The sequence below is a fragment of the Mytilus edulis genome, chromosome 10 (genome assembly GCF_963676685.1).
Source record: "Mytilus edulis chromosome 10, xbMytEdul2.2, whole genome shotgun sequence".
In the NCBI taxonomy this organism is placed as follows: Eukaryota; Metazoa; Mollusca; class Bivalvia; order Mytilida; family Mytilidae; genus Mytilus; species Mytilus edulis.
Genome location: NC_092353.1, coordinates 7,078,448 through 7,101,143, shown reverse-complemented (window position 1 = coordinate 7,101,143; position 22,696 = coordinate 7,078,448). Strand labels below are relative to the sequence as shown.

General features: G+C 31.9%; 2 protein-coding genes across 2 annotated transcripts; both read right to left on the bottom strand.

Moving 5' to 3' along the window:
- Positions 1-51: 51 nt before the first annotated feature.
- LOC139493262 (potassium channel subfamily K member 2-like) lies at positions 52-8,471 on the bottom strand. The gene is made up of 7 exons (XM_071281493.1): positions 8,202-8,471; positions 6,026-6,192; positions 3,772-3,939; positions 2,470-2,808; positions 1,902-2,047; positions 948-998; positions 52-596 (listed from the first exon to the last, which is right to left on the bottom strand). Exons 2-7 carry the CDS (start codon positions 6,165-6,167, stop codon positions 558-560), a joined length of 885 nt encoding a protein of 294 aa, XP_071137594.1. The 5' UTR covers positions 6,168-6,192; positions 8,202-8,471; the 3' UTR covers positions 52-557.
- Positions 8,472-9,829: 1,358 nt separating this feature from the next.
- Positions 9,830-17,227, bottom strand: LOC139493260 (uncharacterized). The gene is made up of 4 exons (XM_071281491.1): positions 17,094-17,227; positions 13,374-13,541; positions 10,810-11,085; positions 9,830-10,248 (listed from the first exon to the last, which is right to left on the bottom strand). The coding sequence occupies exons 2-4, from the start codon at positions 13,507-13,509 to the stop codon at positions 10,016-10,018; spliced, it is 645 nt and encodes a 214-aa protein (XP_071137592.1). The 5' UTR covers positions 13,510-13,541; positions 17,094-17,227; the 3' UTR covers positions 9,830-10,015.
- Positions 17,228-22,696: the final 5,469 nt, after the last annotated feature.

Sequence of the window (22,696 nt, the reverse complement as noted above, 5' to 3'; positions counted from 1 at the left end):
CCAGCCCTACTCTTACAATAATCATGTTAAAAAAGTGGAAAGACCTTCACACAAAATATTTTATATCTATTTGAAATAACGTGAGAAAAGCCATTGGTGTGCTTCATAATAAAATTAATACTTTTGACATGATCCAATATTTTAATGTCTCTACTCGACTCTCGACTCTCAATTGTCCATTGAAATCATGTATTAAACATCTTTAAAGATTAATGTTAACAAATTAAACTTACAATATAGTTTGGTGCATATCTAACGAAGTTGTTCTTTTTAATAGGCTCGTAAAGGTTCACTTTTTTGGAGTGTGATTCCTTCAGTGTTTAGCTTTTACCTTGATCTATAAATGTCGCTATAAGAACACATGTAAACTACGGTTGCTCCGAATTGACATTTTTATTAATGTCTATTAAAACAAAGTACCCGTCACTTTCGTTGGAATATTATCTATACAGTTCGAGACCAGGCAAAAGTCTCGTTCACATTGAAAAAGAAGGTTTGATCCATGTACGTGTTAAGTCAGCATAAGTCTCATGAACCGAAGTTTGTTTATGAAAAATTTACGCCACCTTTGTAAAATCACCATTTGCAACGTCAGTCTGAAAAGATAAAAATTAGAAAACGAAAATGAAAATGAAATCCTTTATAAATGTGATTTAAAATGTTCAAATATGAAAAAGAGATAAGCATTTTAGATAAAATTGTGCACTGAAATTTCCGATTAGAATTGTCCACCAGACAAGTGTCTCTTTTTCATATTATACTACAAAAGAGTAAGGCTCTTGTCTCGACCTGACAATCCAGTGATGTAGTTCAAAATTCCTTCTAAAATTGGGAAAATAAAGATTCCAAATAATATGTTAACGGTAAGATCTCTTTGACTAAGGTATATTGTTTATCAGGATGGTTTCATTATGAACAGTTAATGTATTCCTATAGAAGGTACATACCTTTATGTTAACATCTTTATCTGTATCCCGGATGTTACTTCCATCCTTCACCTTAAATAAGACAGATCTCCATTTCAATTGTAAAATATTTATCGTGTGCACAAAAAATGTTACATTTAAAGAAAGGGGGAAATAAAACATGCATAATGAGCATAAAAATGATAAATACGATATGAATAAGTTGACTCATTTTTAAACGTATGCTCTTTAGTATGGAAGTTAATTGGACCATCCGGAACAATAGAAACAACATGTACGTGTGTTTTGAATTACACAAAGGCTTAAATAAAGTCCTGTGCTTTTTCATAACTCAGTTATATTCGTTGCACTTAAACAACTGTACACAATGCAAAGAACGTCCTACCCTTTTGTCAATAAGAACATTTATGATATTTTTTTCATATTCAGTACCAGTTAAAAAGACAATTGTAACTTTATATACTATACGTAGTAACAATCCACGCCAGCTGGTTTTGAAGACCAATTTTCTTCTCAGAAGATTAACTTTGAATGGTTATTTCAAGTTTGTTAACCCTTACCTAGGATTCTGGCTAAATGTATCTCCTGGTCATTGATCAACTAGCAACGTAAACGTATTACAGAGATGTTACAGCAGAATCATTCTCTACACAATCTTACAGGCTTTTGAATCATCTTAAATGATGTCAAATACTACTAGATGATGCCCCTCTACCAAAAATATGATAATCTTTTTAAACAGTGTTATAATTTCAGTATGAAACTCTATTAACCAACTTGCAAATTTATCGCTAAATGATACTTATTACAGAATTTAAACTTAGTTTGAGCAACATGGTGACTGCCTATAGATGAGCAGGATATTCTACCCTTCCAGAGCATCTGGGATCACCGTTAGTTTTAGTGTGGTTCTATTTGCTCAGTCGTCAGTTTTTCGTATAGTAATAATATAAAATATTGCTGATAGTAGTTTACCTTTTCCTTTTCCCTTTTCTCAGTGAAAGCTTTTAATGTTTCTGTACATTCTCCAATAAGGGTCACAAGGCATGCAAGGCCAATAAATATCCATATGATAACTAAAAGTTTGTAAACAATTCGTGTACCACCTTCATTTTCAGTACCTGGAAATGTAAGTAGCTGCATTACGAAATGCTTAAGTATGTCTTTTCAATATATTAAAAAATCTTCATGTGGGGTCATTAAAAATGGCATATTTTGGCATTAATATTGATTCACTTATATGGTCTTTGAATCGGAAATAAGCACATTTGTTCAATAATTCAACAAATATTTTCAACAGTGAATAGGTTTGTTAGCTTTTCTTCAGAACGCATTTTAAACAATAAATTTGAGATTTCTTTATATTGATATTCTTAATGTGAACTAAACCTCTCAATATTTAGTCCAGACTTCATATTTTTGTTTTATCAAAATAACACTTATATTCCATTTTTTTTTTTTTTTTTACAATTGCGCCTTATGATGAAAATTGTAAACAAGTAGAAAGTTTACATAAAAATATTGATATAAAATAGACATTTACCAACAACAAAATCTCCGAATCCAATCGTTGTGAAGGTTATCAAACTATAATAAATGGCTTCTCCGTATGTCCAGCCTTCTATTGTGTAAAATATAGCCGACGGTATCAATATCAGTAAACAAATAATAGTCAAATATATCAACAAATGTTTTAACACATTTTCAGTTTTGGTATATTTTTCCAAACATGGTATTGTCTTAGTTTTTAAATAACTATAGAATTTCTTTATTTTTTCTGCAAGTCCTGCAATCATCAACCCTGTAACTGGAATTCCAATTAAAGCAAAAATAACAATGAAAGCCTGTCCACCTTTTGTTGCTGGTGTTTGATTGCCATATCCTTCAAAATGAAAGTTAGAAAGACATGTTAGTATGCAACAATTACAGTGATATTATTTTGCAATTTATTTATTTTTAACATTTTTATTGTTTTACATTTATAAGGTAAATGCAGAACTGCGCTTCGAATGCATTATATGTTATTTGCATTTATGTTTCATTAGGATGCATGCATCATCTTCTCTTCTTACATTGTTTATGTCGTTGTTTCCATAATATAACATGTACATGATGGGATATAATTCTTTAATTGTGAATAATTACATTAGATGTATGTTTCATTATAATATTTTATTCTGATTGGCTAACTGCACATCACGTGTTATTTCGTAAACAGTTGCATTACTCAATACAACTTTTCACTCATGATAACACGTGCCCTAACAATAAAGTGCACAGGTGAATTAAATAATAAAATATATAAAATTCGTGTTTTCATGATCATAGCTAAAAAATGTAATTATAAGTATTGAATGCTTCTTTTTGTAACTTTATAGGGTTGTAAAAGCGTTGACCGTGGGTACATTTTTAGAATGAAGCGCTTCCGCGCTTCATACAAAATGTACTTCGGTCAACGCTTTTACACCCCAATAAATTTACAAAAAGAAGCATTCAATTCTTAAACAGATGATACTTTCATACAAGTTTATCATCAGTAGACTTTTAATACTGTTTTCATTATTATATGTCTCCTCAGTAGATAAAGACAACTTTTCATCTTTAATATTTTACCATTGTAAAATATCGGGCTTATAAGATGATAGCATAAATTTGTGGACTGTCTTACAACACACAAACCAATTACATAACTTATACAAAACTCTTATTTTGTCCCGGTTTCAGCCTACTGATTACACTACTAATGTTCATACAACGTCTTTAAACAAGAAAATAAGATTATCTGTAGTACACAAAATATATATGTATTTCTAGTTATTTGACAATAACAAGCTATGATACATACCAATTGTAGTTATCGCTGTTAGAACAAAGAAATATGAATTCCCGAAATCCCACTGTGTGGCAGCAGTAGTACTTCCGTTTACTGACAACACGCCACTATCATAGGCAGCTCTTACCTCCGATAAGAAAGCTGCTAATTCACTGTTTGTCATGCAAGATGAGTGGTCGGCTGTGAAAAGAATATGTGGTATGATTGCCAATGAGACTCTCCACAAGATAACAAAATGACACAGAAATTAACAAATACAGGTCACCATACGGCCTTCAACAATGAGACAACATAGTCAGCTATAAAAGGACTCGAAATGACAATGTAAAACAATTCAGACGAGAACACTAACGGCCTAATTTAAGTACAAAAAATTAACGAAAACAAATATGCGACACATAAACGAACGACAATCACTGAATTACAGGCTCCTTACTTGGGACAGGCACATACATAGATAATGTGGCGGGGTTAAACATATTAGCGGGATCCCTCCCCTAACCTGGGACAGTGGTTTAACAGTACAACATAAGAACGAACTATAAATATCAGTTGAAAAAGGTGGACGTGACCGGGAACTTGTTCATCCCAACAAGAAAACGACACTAAGTACAGATCTGAGAGTACTCGCAGTTACTGACAGCTAGTTCAAAGCCACTAACAACTAATAGAAATAATCATGCATCTAAGACTAAATTGTCAATCAGTACACATTCAACATCCAATGGATTTAGTGTAAAGACGTCATAAACAGTTAGAGAAAAACATGACATTGTGTAATGTCAAGATACAGGTACCGACAGATTGTAGATCCATGAATGTGTAAACGTATTACAATAATATTAAGTTTGCTTTTAATTTACTGATAACAAAATCAATATTAATAGTTAATACCAATAAAAACAATATTCAGTGATCTGATTACAGTGTTGAATTGGTAACCTTTTAGGGTAACTTTATTTAAAGGATCGATAAGTTTACCAGGATCGTTTCTAAGTTTCCGGGCACTGTAAACAATATTTCCGTAAAAATAAGGATGCGCTATCCAGTTTGAAATATTACTTTCTACAGGTACAACCAAACTTTAAAACCAAATCTTTATATCTATAAAAGAATTTAGTAAAGGTTTTAAGTACTTTGTGGTAGCGGTTTTGATTTTGTTAAATGTTAATTCCTGAAACATATACTGTTGTGTATCTGCCCTGCAGATAATATGAAATATGCCTTCGATCAGCATGCAATCTGATTTCAATACAGATAGTGTTTCCAAGCTTCGGTACAAGCATCGAGTCCATTTGAGTGTCTACTATACACGCTACTGCACGCTGAACGTTTTGTATGCCTATTTTGTCTTATAACATGTAAAAAGAACAATTCTACAAAAAAATATTGCTGTTGAATCAAATAAACTAGAACTATTTTTCGAAATATTTATAAATAGTTTATTCCATTAACTATATAAAAATGTGTTCCCTTTATATCCTGTAAAATATATGTATTTTAGCAACTTACATAGCTTTTATTATGTATATTAACCCTGCTTTTTGATTTTAAACTTATTAAATATGAAAAATTAAGGAACAGACTCCATGGGGGAGAAACGGGAACAGCCAAACATATCTAAGGTATTTTCGTACTCTTCGACTTATAAAAAATACTGTATTTTTTCTATTAGAATCGAAATAATTCCTTCATGTTACATTTGACCATATTTAACACCACGCTAACACTCAGTGTAAAATATTGGCAAATATAATGCCTATCCATGTTAAAATGAGCATAGAGCATTACATGAAGGGATTAAATTCTTAATTAGTTAACTAGCATGTTATTGGTATCAATGCTATCAATATCAAATGTGAATGTATTAGATAATAAGTAAAATGTCGTCTAACGCATTTTTTACCCCTCTTAGGTTTAAATAAGTATTTCACATAGGGCTTGATATAGAAGGGGGTTGAAATATCACCAAACAATGTCTAACCCCGCCGCACCTTTCCGATGTCAGAAATCTCTAACCTTGGTTAATTTTGTGACTTTTTTTGTATTTCTGTGTTTCGCAGTTTAGTGTGGCGTCTGACATATGCTTAAATTTTAGGCGCTAGCTGAATCCCATCTCTGGGTGCTGAATTTTCCCGCTGCATTTAGATCTATCGGTAGCCTTGAATTTTGCTCTTTGATTGAATTGGTGTCTCTTTGACACATTCCCCGTTTCCATTCTCTATTCTATACATTATGTATCATTTACTTGCTGATCTTATCTTACTTAGAAATGTTGACAATGTAGTTGTTATATCTGTTGTAGCTGTTTCCTCATTGGTCTGTTCTAGCGCCATCATTATAGCTCCACCAATCAAAGAATACACAAACAAAACAAGTATTAGGATTAACAAGGTTTTTCCTTCCATCTTTCCAAGTTTTTATTAGAAAGATCTACAAATAAAGACAAAATGGTGTCTATGAGCTGATAGACAAAAATCTTTTAGCCAATCAGAAGACGTGTTGCATCCAAAAATTTCTTAAACTATTTTGAATTGAAAACATTAAATTAAAAGATCTCTGCGCAAAAGGAGTAGGTCCGGTAACGGTCAATTTGGCCTCAAATTTCAGGTTCATCTGACGAAAGATTTTGGACACTTTTTAAACACTTAAGTGTCTATTTCAGTTGATTCAATTAATTTATGTGAAAGATTTTGACTGATTAGGTCATTAAAAACGCTCCGATTTAAGCTTAAATAGAAAATAGTCATCAAATATGCTAAAAAATGTCACTTTTCAGATGGTTTTTGTCAAAAATGAAAGTGGCCGCATCCGTGTTCATCCTCAACCTTTATAAATATTATGTATTATCATCAAATACAACTTACATTTCAACATTAAGAATGAAAACAAATGCGGCCACTTTCATTTCAGACGGAAACCGTCTAAAATTTAACTAAAATGCTAAAATTGTGCAAATTTCAGTAATTTAACATGACTCAATGATGCTAGTACCCGATATATGTGCATTGTATTCAGTGTCAAAAACAGCCCATATTTATGTAGCAGAAGCATTCTACTTTCCAATAAATAGCAAAAAGTTTACATTTTAACAATTTTGTAAAACTGCTATATTTTGCGGCCAAAAAGGGGTTTTACTGGACCTACTCCTTTAATAATAGCACTTTTTAAATACCCGGTTATTTAAAATAGACGCGTATAAATCCTAAATTGACTAAGTTTAACTTTTAATATAAGGTTGTTATGCAAATCATTTTTATGATATACATGTATATTGAAATCATGTGTATTATACATTTTTATCGACCGGGTTAAAAATGTAATTCTAATATAATAGATTGATTGATTGTTGGTTGCTTAACGTCCAGTGGCAAATATTTCATGCATATTCAGGACGAGAACAAGCTCACAATAAATACAATAGGTAGGTGGATACAATAGAGGCCATCTGGGATGATGGTCGGGGAAATTTGGACAGCCACTGGAAAATGAGGGTATAATGGATAGGGACAGAAATTTTTGCCTTGCAACAGGCCACCTACGGACCCCTCAAAGAGTTGTTGCAAGGGTTCTTTACGTGCAAAGAGCGTGGCACTCTCTTTACACGAGACATCGGATTTAACGTCCCCCTTCTGACCTGACGTGACTGCGAACTTGATACATCCCGCACAGCCAAACGGACTCCCCACCACATCGGCAAGCGTTTTACTGCCGGTTGGGAGAAGACCAAGTGACCATATTTCTATTCCCCAGTCACCCTTGGGGGCTAATTCTAATATAAAGATTTGGTGTTGTAGACATATATCCTGTGCTTATAGTACACAGGACTCAAACTGCTTAAAAAATGTGATATCGAAAATGTAGTCAATAAATGAACAAATTTTCAATTTGACAAGTTTCTACAATCGTGTATGGTGATAATAGACTGTTTATGAGAGGCTTACAAATTGTAAAGTACTAAACAATGCTTTTTGTGAAATAAAAAATCAGAATAGAATTTCTCGTTTCCCTTATTTAGAATTTTTATCTTTATGTCGATGATGACTTGTGTTTATAAATACTTAATTTGTTGATAATTTTATTTCTATTTACTTCATTGGCATGTAGGCTAGCGGCGAATATTTGAGACAAAGTTATTAACATATAAAATAAAACGTTTGTCAAAGCGTTTAAAAAACTGGCTGCAAAGATTTATATCAACACCACATAGGTTTTTAGCCTATGGTTAGTAGTTTAATATCTGACTATGTGGTATGGCTTGCTCATTGTTGAAGCCCGTACCGTGACTGTTAGTTGTTAATTTCTGTGTTATTTTGATCTCTTGTGGAAAGTTGTCTCATTGGCAATCATACCACATCTTCTTTTTTATATTACCACACTTTTGATTATAAAAGTAAATAGTCTAAGCAGTAAGCAAAAAAACGATTGACAATTGAACATACCTTGAACTTTGACAGAATGACGATTATTCTAGTCCTCCAACACCGTGAGTTTGGACGTACATTATTCCTTGTCACAGCTTGGTTATATATTCAGAATATTAGTAGCTATGTAGCTATGTGCTCGTTCCTCAGGCTCGGTCCCTAACTTTGTTTGTGTAAACGATTGTCATAATGTTTAGATTACAATATTATATATTCGTTTGGAATTACACATATACTTTTAAATAGTGAAAACGATTATATCGAGGTATTAGTTTAAATGCATTTGTCGTTCCACCTTTCCGTTAAACACGATGTATTTTAAATATTTCCATGTCCCTGCGTTGTAAAGGGTTTTAATTCAGGTTAGAATGTAGACCTTTAGTTTCGTTTTGCATGTAATATAAGTGCTAATATTTAACAAGTATCTAAGGCTGATGGGTCCGTAATCTGTAAATACGATTATCATTGTTTGTAGATGTTATTACTAGACATAACAATTCAAAACAACATTCCTGCTTCGTATATACAGAAATTTAAATGATGAAAAATGTGTGTTCAATTAAGCCATATCGCTTACTCCCACTCATACTCTCATATAGTATGCCGTCTTTACCATGTTATCTCATATAACGCCCTTCTTTTTATACCTCAACATAATACTAGTATATATAAAACTGAGTAGATGTTTTATGACTGCAATTGAGACTTCTATCCATTAGAGTGTATATGACAAAGATTTATTCAATTATAGGTCAACGTATGGTCTTCGACAATAAAGACTCACATAAGTATACTATATAAGAGCCCCGTTATAAGAATTATGAAACAATTTAAACAAAAAACTAACGGCCTAGCTTATAATAAATAATACAATTTACGAAAAAAAATTATGGCAGACCTGAACCACCGACAACCACTCAGATCCTGGCTTGGACATGGTGTGTGGTTAAACATGTTTGAAATATTGATTGCCTTAATTTGAGACAATATCCTGTAAGACCAAAGGCAAAGTCGTAAATATACGTATTTGACTGGTAGACTGATGCAGCAGGAAATGTTCACCTTCTACAACATGAAACGTCAGCCCTGGTTCTGTGTGGGGTTCTTGTTCCTTTTTTTTTTTGGAAGTGGGGGGGGGGGGGGGGGGCATTTTTTTAAAATGTTGAAAATGTTGGGTTTTGGGGAGGGGAGGAGTTTTTTTGTTGTTGTTTGGTTTTTGTTGTTTGACATGCTGTTTTTTTTTTTTTCTTTCGACTAACGAGTGGTTTGTTGCCTCTTATTATCATCTCCTTTTCTTATTTATTCCTCATCTGAAGTACATGTTATATGATCCTTTGTATAATATAACCTTTACTAATGGTCGGAATATTTTTATAATATATTTGTCGATTTTCAAGGGATTCTCTTTTTGTTTTTAAAGATTTGATACTTTCTCAATTTCATGTGATTCGTCTTTAATGTTTTAATTTAGAATACTTCAAAAATTATATTTCAAATGTTTGAGCTCCAAGTAAACCTGCTATCACTATATCATAAATATTTTTAACACGATGTCCCAATCACATAAAACAATCTCTATACTTTAAGTCCTCTATAGTATGCATCTTTCAGTCAAACGCGAAATGGAAATATCTATATAGAAATCATTTTAATTTTCCATTCTTTTTATTACCAGTATAAATGTATGTAAAATAACAATACTGATTAATATGATGTTTTGTTTATTTTAACAAAAAGGAAAAACACACTTAAATATATAAGGCATCACAATTGGAATGTTTGTTTCTCAGAAAGGGTACAAAAATTATGAAAGATGATAAATGGAGATCTGTTTATTTAGCCGTGTTACATTTCCACTCGACTTTAACTCGCGGTTCCATGCAAGTCCCATCAACAAATGCCATCGTCGGTCCATCAACAGTACATTCTGTTTTCCCATTACAGTCAGTCGGTATATCAGGAGTACATGGTGGAGCGCTACACAGAGGTTTTGTAATCTCAATCTGGGTACCAGTTGGACAACTTATGTCTGTAGTTTCTCCATAAAGTGCAAAAGCTCTGTTATCTAAGAAAAAAGGAAATTTCATGTAATGTATGATATCTACAATGCACGCAGTTTTATATTTATATATATTGGTGTTGGGTTTTTTTCTAGACCTTGATGTCATGGCTGTGACGGTTGGGTTCATCGTTTTCCAAATACATCTATCATCAATGCATATATATTTTTTTTGAATCCACCATCATAACTAATTTGTCGATCATTCAGCCATGTCACAAAATACTGGACATTTCTCAATTCCTTTACGTCCTTAATGTCGACTTTGAACATTCCTGAAATTGTCTTATTGGTTAATAACGTCAATGAATTACAAATTGTTTCGTAATAAACATCATAACAATTACGTATTACCGAGTTTGTACTAACTTGAACAACACGACGGGTGCCACGTGTAGTACAGGATCTGATTACCTTTCTGGTGACAAATGAGAAATACGATGTGTCAGTTGTCAAAGCAAAGTACATCCATTATCTTTAACCATGTCACCATTGTTTCATACCGACTGTCTAGATTCACGATATAAAAGAAAAGCGTGAAATATCTAGAAAAAAATTATAATATACCTTTGCATTTATATCTGACCATCAAGTTTTCCGCCTTATCAGCAGCACATGTAGAGGTTGTGAAAGTGGCATCATTGGCTGTGAATGTACAAGATATTTTGCCATCACACAATGTCTGAACATTGGCAGTGGCACCTGTATCTGTACATGTAGACGGGCTTGCACGGATATCGCCAACACAAGTTATATCGCCATACGTAGCCTCGGCAACCATAATTGTTTCATCATCATCACACTTGAGAGTCATCTCTGCTCCTTGACAGAGAGTAACAGGTGCTGCAACAGATTTATATATACAATGTCATTTAGGTATAAGTTCTAACGCTAAATTAACTCTCCATCTCTTAATAGAAATGCCCGTATATTATGTCCTGAGTAATATAAGTATAAACATTAAATGTTCGAACGCTCACATTCACAACTTGTTACACTCATTGTACAAACAATTTTGAGAATTGCATATATATTGGGATAATCAAGTTTGATGCATTTTTTAATGGTTTCAGCAGCTGACTTTGGCAATGTATCTGTGGTATGTTTCCAGAAATGCAACCACCTATCTACTTCCGAAGAAATTCCAAATGGACTAGGCAAGTCAGAGTGATAAAAATCAAGAAACGGTTTAATGTTCTCGAGTATAACATGAGCGTGTTGTTCTCAAAATTGTTTGCACAATGAGTGTAACAAGTTCTGAATGTGAGCGTTCGAATAGTGAGCTCGGGTTACTGAAAACATTTTTACGTGCTACAATGGGCCAGGACCGACTAAATGGACTTGCACCGATGCACGTGCATTACAATTTAGAGTTAGAACTTGATGTTATAGTTGACATGTTTGTACGCAGGCATCCAAGAAAAAATGAAATTGGAATCAATTTTATAAATAATGTGTAACTTTTGTCTTCTATAGTTGTAACTATTTTCATGATACCAATAAAAAAATTGAATTTTAATTTAAGATTTCAAAAGGTGACCACCCCCTAATAATTCCTGGATCCGCCCCTGATACTATTATATATATTTTTTATTATTTATTTTTTTTATTCTGAAGAACCTATGTTGATACAATGGTATACAGAAATACATAGACATATGTATACATAATAATATTATAAGACATATGGTGAGGTAACAGCAAACAGAGAAGAAAAGAATGCATAGAGTTGAAGGCTTACATTTTATCAGAGAGAATCCATTTTTTTCTACTTATGATTCTAATGAGTTTACACAGCTTTTTAAGTTTTGATTGTTAAGAAAAATTCATAACTGCTTTAAACTTTAGAGTATTAATGTTGGTACAGAATTTTTCATCTAGACATTCTTTCCTTTCTTCTGAAAAATATGTACATTCTAAAATATAGTGAAATTCATCTCCTATTTCATTTCTATTACACAAGTTACATGTTCGATTTTCTCTGGGTATGTTTTCCCATCTACAAGATTCAATTTATAATTTTATTTGGATGTAAAAGCGTTGACTGACGCACAGTATATGTAAGGTGGAAGCGCTTCCTTTTCAAAATGTACGCACGATTAACGCTTCTAAAACCCAATAAAGTTCGAATAAAAGAAGCATTCGATACATTTTTGTTCTTCCAAGATAAAAAAAAAAAGTGATATCAAGCTTTTCGTATGTTTTTCAATGCATTACGTTAACATTGTCATGGATAACACATACAGTCAGATCAGTCATAGCTGTTGTATCCTATACAGAATAAAATAGTAGAATAGTGGATAGTGGAATGCCTAACGATTGTTGTCAGCCACTTCAAATTAGGGGATATACATGTATTGTAATCAATGTATAATTTAATGCCTCACACAATGTTACCTGACTATTGATGGTCATTGTTAGAGCTCATGTAGTGTATACATTTACAAAATAGTATAAATTAGAGTTATTTCTCTTTATAAATGTTTTCCCCTTCTTACATATTTATGGTGCATTTAACATGTTTTCCCCGTCTTACACATAGTTTTGTGATTTTAATATGTTTTGCCAAATTTTATTTAAATTATGAATAATGAACAAGAACGTTTAAAGTATGAATATAGTCTGGAATATAGTGGTGGTTATCCCTTTTTCTCTATGTATGATTAACGTGAGCTCTGCTTTAAGCCCTTTAAATTAAGAATACAATATATATGACGCCTCCGGGTGCGGGAATTTCTCGCTACATTGAAGACCTGTTGGTGACCCTCAGTCTGCTGTTGTTTTTTTTTATTTGGTCGGGTTGTTGTCTCTTTGACACATTCCCCATTTCCATTCTCAATTTTATATTAATTTTTTTATAAACAAAACTACCCTATTTATAACTTGCTATATTATTTTGCTAAAAAAAACTCAAAAATGAGAGTGGAAACGTGAATGAAAAGTATTACTATTTCTATCTATACTGTTAGCCAAGGAAATTGCAAGACTAAATTCGAAAAAAAATGTAGATTTCAACACACTTTTAGTTGATAATAAGTCACAACCCTGACAGATCTAAAGATATGTTCCCACTTTTTAAATGTAGTTCATTCATAATAGGAAACGGTTAAAACTATATTGTAACAACTTACCTTCACACATAAATGGTAGACTCGGCATCCTTCCATGTCCGGGTTTCTTTCCCTTTCCTTTTCCCTTTCCGCCTCGTCGTCGACTTTCAACTGTTACCAATAAAATGGCTAATAAAACAAACACAAATACCTTCATTTTTGTCAGTTATTCTTTTGTGCTACTTGAATCTAAAAAAAAAATTAAATTTTTTTTTTATAAACTTATGTTTTGGTTTGCAATTCAGTAAATATATATAAGGTGGCGAAAAGAAAAATATAAATAAAAATTAAAAAAAAATAAAATATTGCTGTTCTTCGTCTGAAATTCATACTGAGGTGTTCATTGCAATAACAAAAATCCACACGTTCAGGGCGATCCCGAGCACAACCATCACAGCACCCAGAATGTTAGTTTGATTTCATTAGTATGAATAGAGATAATACTTCTGAAGGACTGGAAAACTATATCGATATAAACATACAGATAAATCTTGTAAGACCATACTATAGAGAATGGAAAACTATATCGATATAAACATACAGATAAATCTTGTAAGACCATACTATAGAGAATGGAAAACTATATCGATATAAACATACAGATAAATCTTGTAAGACCATACTATAGAGAATGGAAAACTATATCGATATAAACATACAGATAAATCTTGTAAGACCATACTATAGAGAATGGAAAACTATATCGATATAAACATACAGATAAATCTTGTAAGACCATACTATAGAGAATGGAAAACTATATCGATATAGACATACAGATAAATCTTGTAAGACAATACTATAGAGAATGGAAAACTATATCGATATAAACATACAGATAAATCTTGTAAGACCATACTATAGAGAATGGAAAACTATATCGATACAAACATACAGATAAATCTTGTAAGACAATACTATAGAGAATGGAAAACTATATCGATACAAACATACAGATAAATCTTGTAAGACCATACTATAGAGAATAGAAAACTATATCGATATAAACATACAGATAAATCTTGTAAGACCATACTATAGAGAATGGAAAACTATATCGATACAAACATACAGATAAATCTTGTAGGACCATACTATAGAGAATGGAAAACTATATCGATATAAACATACAGATAAATCTTGTAAGACCATACTATAGAGAATGGAAAACTATATCGATATAAACATACAGATAAATCTTGTAAGACCATACTATAGAGAATGGAAAACTATATCGATATAGACATACAGATAAATCTTGTAAGACCATACTATAGAGAATGGAAAACTATATCGATATAAACATACAGATAAATCTTGTAAGACCATACTATAGAGAATGGAAAACTATATCGATACAAACATACAGATAAATCTTGTAAGACCATACTATAGAGAATGGAAAACTATATCGATATAAACATACAGATAAATCTTGTAAGACCATACTATAGAGAATGGAAAACTATATCGATACAAACATACAGATAAATCTTGTAGGACCATACTATAGAGAATGGAAAACTATATCGATATAAACATACAGATAAATCTTGTAAGACCATACTATAGAGAATGGAAAACTATATCGATATAAACATACAGATAAATCTTGTAAGACCATACTATAGAGAATGGAAAACTATATCGATATAAACATACAGATAAATCTTGTAAGACCATACTATAGAGAATGGAAAACTATATCGATATAAACATACAGATAAATCTTGTAAGACCATACTATAGAGAATGGAAAACTATATCGATATAGACATACAGATAAATCTTGTAAGACAATACTATAGAGAATGGAAAACTATATCGATATAAACATACAGATAAATCTTGTAAGACCATACTATAGAGAATGGAAAACTATATCGATATAAACATACAGATAAATCTTGTAAGACCATACTATAGAGAATGGAAAACTATATCGATATAGACATACAGATAAATCTTCTATATCGATATAAACATACAGATAAATCTTGTAAGACCATACTATAGAGAATGGAAAACAAGGAATGTGTCGAAGAGACAACAACCCGACCAAAGAGCAGAACACGTCAAATTGACTGATAGTTGAGAATTTTTTTGTAAAATACCAATCCAAATTTCTGCAGTAAGTTCATTAAAAACTTGAAATCTGTTTGTTCGTGTCATCCATATATGGTTTAGTTATCTTTAAAACAATAATATAATAAGTTGTTCCTTGCCCTAAACAACCCACATCTGCTGAAGCACATTTTAACGGATAACAAATGTAGTGTTGTTTTATAAGAATTGGACTTACCTCTCAGTAACTTCTTTTTATTGTATACGTAGTAACTCTTTCCGTTTGTTTATATAGAGATTTTATAGATCTTGATTAACACCTTTGGCTAAGCTGTCTATGATTTATTTCTTGTTTATCATTATTTAAATAAAACGTTAAAATTATATATGCATATCAAACAATAGTAACTGATAGACCTTTGACCATAAATGTTTTATCGATGGAATATCTTAATTGTGTCCTGCGGTGGTCATGGGAATGCGTAATACTTTTGAACTTTTGTATCATTTGTTTACCAGTTTAAAGTTAAAGGTCGAATTAGTAATCCAAGAATTGCGTCCCATGAGTATCATATTCAAAACGTATATTATTTTTGTAAGTACATCTACCACTACATGTAATATGCGGACACAAGTTTAATATGTTTGACCTTGGAATTCGAAGATTGTTAATCTTGTTGTGGTGATGCAACCTCGTGATTACCATCATTTGAATAAAACTGTATTTTCAAAATAATACAAATTATGCAAATCGAAAAAAAGTTGTTAGACCTTTGGTCATATATTTTTTTATCTGTGGAATATTTTAAAGTATGTGTCCTGCGGTGGTCATGTGAATGCGTAGTTATTGTACTTTTTCCATTTTTATATATTTTGTTTCCAACTTTTTATTTAGTTTCTAAGTTTTTTTCTGGAGACGTTTGCTTCCTGCTTCTATTTCTTTTGCCATGAGCTCAGATTTGAAAAGGTTTTGTCAAAGGGTTTTCAAGTTATTGCCCGCCGCCGTACATCAATTGATTAATAATCGATATTTTCCTTTAAAACCATCAAAGATTGACATGGGTATTTTTTTCGAAAAAGAGATCTAATGTATATGATGTACAGTTTATAATTAAATATGCAAACACAAACTATGTCATGAAGTTACTATTAATAGTGTATTTTGTATACAATGTTTATAATTCATACCTGTATTATTTGCGCAAATTAAATTAAGAAATTTGGCGCAAATGAAATGTTAAAACTTTTGTGCAAATGACATATGGTTTTTGGAGTTAGTGGTAGAAATATTTTGACGCACATGAAATGCCTTGCAATTACCATAGATGCGAAGCACTGATATAGGTGTTTAATAAAGTATTTTACCATCATGTTCTTCTTAAAGATTAGAATATAAAGCAAAAAAATAGAAACTTCCTTAAAAATCCTTTTGACCAATTACAGATATCTAAACCTCGCTCGGGCATAGTTTGAAGTTCTAGTAGAATGTTTAGACTACGTATGCATACTTTAACTGCTTTCAAAAGATTTTGAGTTTGAGTTTCTGGTGAGAATAAACCCAGAAGGCGCTTCGGTCGTACGAAATTGATAAAACGTTTTTTTTTCTTCTTTTTATATCAGAATTAAAATACACTTAAAATGAAAGCAAGGATTTATATAAATTTTATTACTATTTACCTGCAGTTCGTAAGTTCTACAATAAGTTCGGTTCAATCCAACTGTGTTCACATTATGTAATTACAAAATTAATAAAGTAGTTAAATAGGAAAAAAGACAAAGAGTTAAATGAGCCCTATAACGTTGCACAGTTTGTTCCAAGTCACGATATAGTTATCGTATATCTATGATTTCTATCGATATCGTGTCTTCTGGCTATGCCAACATTAAAATTAAATATTCAACTTATGCCAACAAACTAATTAAAATAGATATTTTCAAACAATTAAAATTTGAGGAATAAAAGGTATAATACGGTCAGTATTTTCGATTCATTTTCAACCACTTATGAATCATTTCTTAAAATTGGAAAAGGAATATGAAATTGAACAATCATGAATGATATCAAAATTTGTTGAACCAAATTTGAACCTTATATCAATATTGTCAAAGACGGTATATATATATTAAAAAGATGTTCAAATCACAAGTCAAAATCAAACATACACTGTAATGCAAAAATAAGAGAAAAAAAGACAAATAACATAACACAAAACACAAAACACAACATGGAAAACTAAAAGGATGAAGAAGGATGTCTAATTTTGTGCATTGTAGATCATTAAATAACTGTTAAATGTTTTCACCCAGGACATCAAATAGTGATATCTAACGAATCTGAACATTTCTTTTAGGCGCTGATGTTTGGTAAGTCTTGTTAAAAGTGGACAAGTTCCTCCCGCTGCGTATTGGAAGAAAAATGTAAAATAACCATTCCGAACTCCAAGGTAAATTCAAAACGAGGGTCATCAAAACTAACCAAACCAAACGCTCGCGAACGACTACATCAACTGATGGAATGGCTGAATAATAACTGTCATATACTTGGCACATGTTCAGATGATGGTGCATCCTGTCACTGCCTATGACTTATTCAATACCTAGATATATGTGAGGTGAAGGGAAAAAAACCAAAATAAATGTCTATGGAAAGTAAGATATCCATATAAACCCCCCATTTAAGACCTTAAACCTTGTTGTGTGGACTTATTACGATGTCTGCTGATTGGTGTAAACTATAATTCAGCATCACTGAAAAAGATTGATTGTCGAAATGCGCATATGGTGCAGAAAACATTTTTACCGTTTATGTTATTAAGTATTTGTGTATAAAGGATTAATTGCACGTGACAATTACGAAAGTCAAAATTTCATAGTTTTTCAATTTTTGTACGATCCTGTAACAAAGAAAAGGATACAAGCTGAGTATGGAATCTGAGCTCTATAAACAATGCATTAAGATGTTTTTTTACACGTTTTGTATGGTGCCTCTATATGGGGAACACGTGATTTTTCATGTATAAATAGTATTAAAAATATAGCCATGCGTTTTTTCCTGGGTGTAGGAAAATACACGCCTATTGGCTAATATGTCTTTGTATGGTGACATGGGCTGGATGCCATGTAAAATCAAACAGTGGACTAGAGTTTTTAGACACTGGACACGTTTTAATAAAATGAATGATGATAGAGTTAATAAAAAAGTGTTTATATGGGGTAACACATGTAAAAAAGTAAACAATTGGCATTTTAGAGTAAAAAATAAGTTTAAATGGTGCTATTTTGAACAAGGATTTAAATAAGAATATTGAAAATGTATGTTTTGAAAAATTTAAGGAAGAATGGTATGACAAGATTATGTCAGATGACAAAAATAAATTACATACATATAGAATGTTCAAAAATGTATATGGCGTAGAAAATTATTTAATTTTTAATATACCAGGTAGATACAGGAGTGCTTTAGCAAAATTTAGATGTGGTGTAGCACCCATCAGAATTGAAACTGGTCGTTATGAAAATATTGATATTGAAAATAGATTATGTGTTAACTGTACTGATGACGTTGAAGATGAAAAACGTGTTTTGTTAAACTGTCCTGTATATTCAGATATTCGTACTGGTATTTTTAACCATGCTAGTATTGTTGATGATAGTTTTTTACTTATATGTCTGATAATGAAAAATTTATATTTCTTTTTACAAATGAAAATATGGTATTTTATACTGCCAAAATCTGCTATGAAATTTTAATAAAGCGAAAATGTATTTCATATTCATGATAGTTGACTTGTATTTGTATTATAATTTAAGAAAAATTGTTTTATAATCTCTTATAACTCTTTATAGAGTGGCTCTGGTTGTTAACTTGTGTTTTAAAAAGCTGTATATTTTATATGTAACAAGTGGTGATACTTTAATAAAGTATTTGTCTTGTCTTGTCTTCGTAAAGATAAAAACAATAATATTCAATGCTCTTAAAAAATTCATGTCTTCTTCTGCCCTCTGGAATTACAAAAGATAAATAAATAGTGCAAACGTGAAAGTGTTGTAGTGAATAGTAAAATTAATATTAATTTCAATATAATAATTTTATTTTATTTTCCATCAATCTGTTGGTTACTCATTTGTTTGTTTAGAGTTGAGGTATGATGCACTTTATCCGCTAGAGGGAACTATAAAACTTTTATTGCATGGCTTTTGATGTTATCTTTAAGTTTCACACATGTGAAACTTTATTGCTTTTTTCGTGAAGCACAGAGGGCAAAATACATTTTTTCTTTATCGTTGACAATTACTCATATATTAGAATATTGTCCTTGAATTTTTATTGACTGTTTTATAAGTAACGGATGAGAAGCGGATTTAACTTGATATAGCAGGGAAAATCTGTATATTGACATTTAGTATACTATTCCCAGGTTAAAGTAAAAAATCGTAAAGAATTTCTCATCGGCTTTACCCTTTGCACATATATATATATATAAACAGTTTCGACAGATTTTTTGGTAAACAAGGGGGGATTACATGCAGTACGTTGTTTTGATCCATGAACGGTCAAGATAAAATCCTCATTAAAATTTGAAATTGTTCGTCATAGCCAACACCACTTTTCTCAAGTTATGCTCATGTAGATTGCCTGTTTATATATATATGATGTGAAGGTATTCGAAACAAGGCTCCCCTTTCTTAAATAAAAGCAACAGTATACCGCTGTTCAAAAGTATTAAATCGAGGTTGTATACTAAAACCGAGAGTAACACATCAACAACATGTATATAGATAGTTATGACCATGGTATGATTTTCCAAAAGCATTGAGTCCATGCCAAGTTGCTGATAATTGGACAGTTTGTGGTCCAGCCCAGTAATCAAAATATCATTGCTACATGTATTTTCCGGAAATTTAATGTTAAAGTCAATTCATAATTCGAAACACTAAGATTTTTCCAGTTATACACACCCTGTGTAAAATTTGTCAAACATGTCGGCAGTTTTTGTTTTTCAATGCTCTTCCATTTCGTGTTTGGTTTCGTCTTCCAACTGTTTTATCCGAGCGCCATTGATGAGTCGAATGTAGACAAAACATGTGTGACACAGACTCTCCGCAAAGGTCAATCAAATCATCATGATGACTTTGTAAGACACTTTTTCTGTCTGTGTTTGAGAAGAATCTGTATAAATTCTGCTTCATATGAATTCTAAAAAAAAGATGACATTGGTGGTGAACAATAAGCACCCATTTGAATATCGATTGTTTGCTCAAAGTCGCTCAACACGTTGTCGATCTAAAAATCCTACAATTTAAATATCATCTACGCTGTACTCAGTTTTTGCTTTTGGAATCAATGTACATGTGGTTTTTCGCAAAGTAAGATTCTGGACTAAAACTAAGACTTTGTGGCTACGTTTACCATTTGTGTGAAATGAGACGACGTAGTCGATATGTCGATTTGACATTCTGAATAGTAGTGTAAAGCGTAGAAAAGGGCAAATACATATGTTGTAAATGAAAAATTGTAAAGATTTTGATTGAAGATTTTGGAGAAGATCTGAAGACTTTTTAAAAATCCACATACAGCATCTGATTGACACGACTGGTTGATTATACCACATAGCAAATCCTGACAGAGAACGAGCATCATATGTGAGATACGTATTCCAAACGGGGACGATGTTGCAATATAGACATATAGATATGGGATATTCACAATTGAAAACCCATTTGTTATTCCTTTGTCATGTATGAAGTTTAGAACTCAACCCAACCATCATTGTCAATTTGAAGATGTGATGAAAGTATGACGCAGACTCAACTGTAGTATCTACGATATCCTGCAGTGTAGTTCAAAATTTTATGCACATGTAGCACAATGGTAAGTAAACGTTGAACTAACCATTAATGAACACCATCGTCATTACGGAACATGAATCCAAAGAGCAACGCCGGTCTCGATCTCCCTGCAATCTTTCCTAGAAAACCCTTTCATAGTCTTCATAATGTCCACAGGAAAAAAGTACAAGTCATCAAACGCCTGTACCAATGCGGTTGCTTTCAAATATACCTTTTCATAAAAGAAGACATTCGTATCTACGTTGGATATTCCCCTTGTGAAGCAGTTAGACAATGTTAACAATTTCCTTTGGAGGCATAATGCGTTTCACTGTATTGTTTATAACGTTGCTGTGTAAAATCTACTTTGATGTATTTCTGCAATTAAGATGCCATAATTTCATTAAACAACAACTGTTGCAATAAGAATTAAGACACTGCGAGTGTATTCTGAATACGGTTTCATTCAGTATTTAAAATGAGATTGGACCTTGAACTGTCAACGCTGATCAAAACTCAAAGCTTCGGCAGTCGCGATAAACATGATAAAGGTAAAAGTGCAAACATGTCCTCTTGATTTACAGGTGTTTCTTACATTAACTTATTAGGATTGGTTTCGGAAAAAATATGGTATTGAACACTAGGAAAGGAAAGCACTTCCTTCCTTTGCGTCTAATTATAAATAAGGAAAAAACGAGAATGGAACTGATTATTATAGAAGAAGAAGATATTGGTCTGAATAAAACATTGAAGATCTTAAATAAAAACACGAAAGACAATGCTTTAACAGCTAATTGCCCCTTTGATATATGAGGGTCTGAATGGGGGGGTCTGTTATTCTGTAAGCATTTAATTTTCACCCCTTTTTTCTCTAATCTTCAAAAAATAAGTCTATTCTTTAAAAGTGATTTTTTACGCATTATTCTCTATTTTTTTCCCCAGTTTTCTTTAATCTTTAAAAAAAAAGAGTAAAAAACATTCTTTTAAATGAATGAGAACGGTGATTTCCAAACAACAGCAAGGTTTTCATTTGTTTCTCAATAATGACGTGTTGATGTGTATTGTTCTGCATGATTTAAGTACTAGTTCCTTGAAGTAACAAGTCCAAGTTCTCATCAGTTCTTTCCAGTGATTTTGACTACATATAAAAAAGAAGATGTGGTGTAATTGCCAATTAGACAACTCTTTAAAAGAGACCAAATGACACAGCCTTGAAAGCAAAGTGGTGTGCTTCTTGAAGCATATTGGTATTCTAGTGCGGAATCTCTCCTTCACAGATTTTTCATTTGAATATTTTCATCAAATTCGTCTGCTATGACCTCTGACATCTTTAAATAGTTATCAAAGGTACCAGGATTATAATTTAGTACGCCAGACGCGAGTTTCGTCTACATAAGACTCATCAGTGACGCTCATACCAAAATATTTATAAAGCCAAACAATTACAAAGT

Excerpts from the sequence above, each read along its gene's own strand:
- LOC139493262 (XM_071281493.1), bottom strand. The coding sequence starts at position 6,167 with ATGGAAGGAAAAACCTTGTTAATCCTAATACTTGTTTTGTTTGTGTAT. Across the intron at positions 2,809-3,771 it reads AACAGCGATAACTACAATTG|GATATGGCAATCAAACACCA; the intron begins GTATGTATCATA and ends TTCATTTTGAAG. Across the intron at positions 597-947 it reads ATAAAGATGTTAACATAAAG|ACTGACGTTGCAAATGGTGA; the intron begins GTATGTACCTTC and ends TTATCTTTTCAG.
- LOC139493260 (XM_071281491.1), bottom strand. The coding sequence starts at position 13,509 with ATGAAGGTATTTGTGTTTGTTTTATTAGCCATTTTATTGGTAACAGTT. Across the intron at positions 11,086-13,373 it reads TCTACCATTTATGTGTGAAG|CACCTGTTACTCTCTGTCAA; the intron begins GTAAGTTGTTAC and ends AATCTGTTGCAG. Across the intron at positions 10,249-10,809 it reads GGTCAGATATAAATGCAAAG|ATAACAGAGCTTTTGCACTT; the intron begins GTATATTATAAT and ends CTTTTTTCTTAG.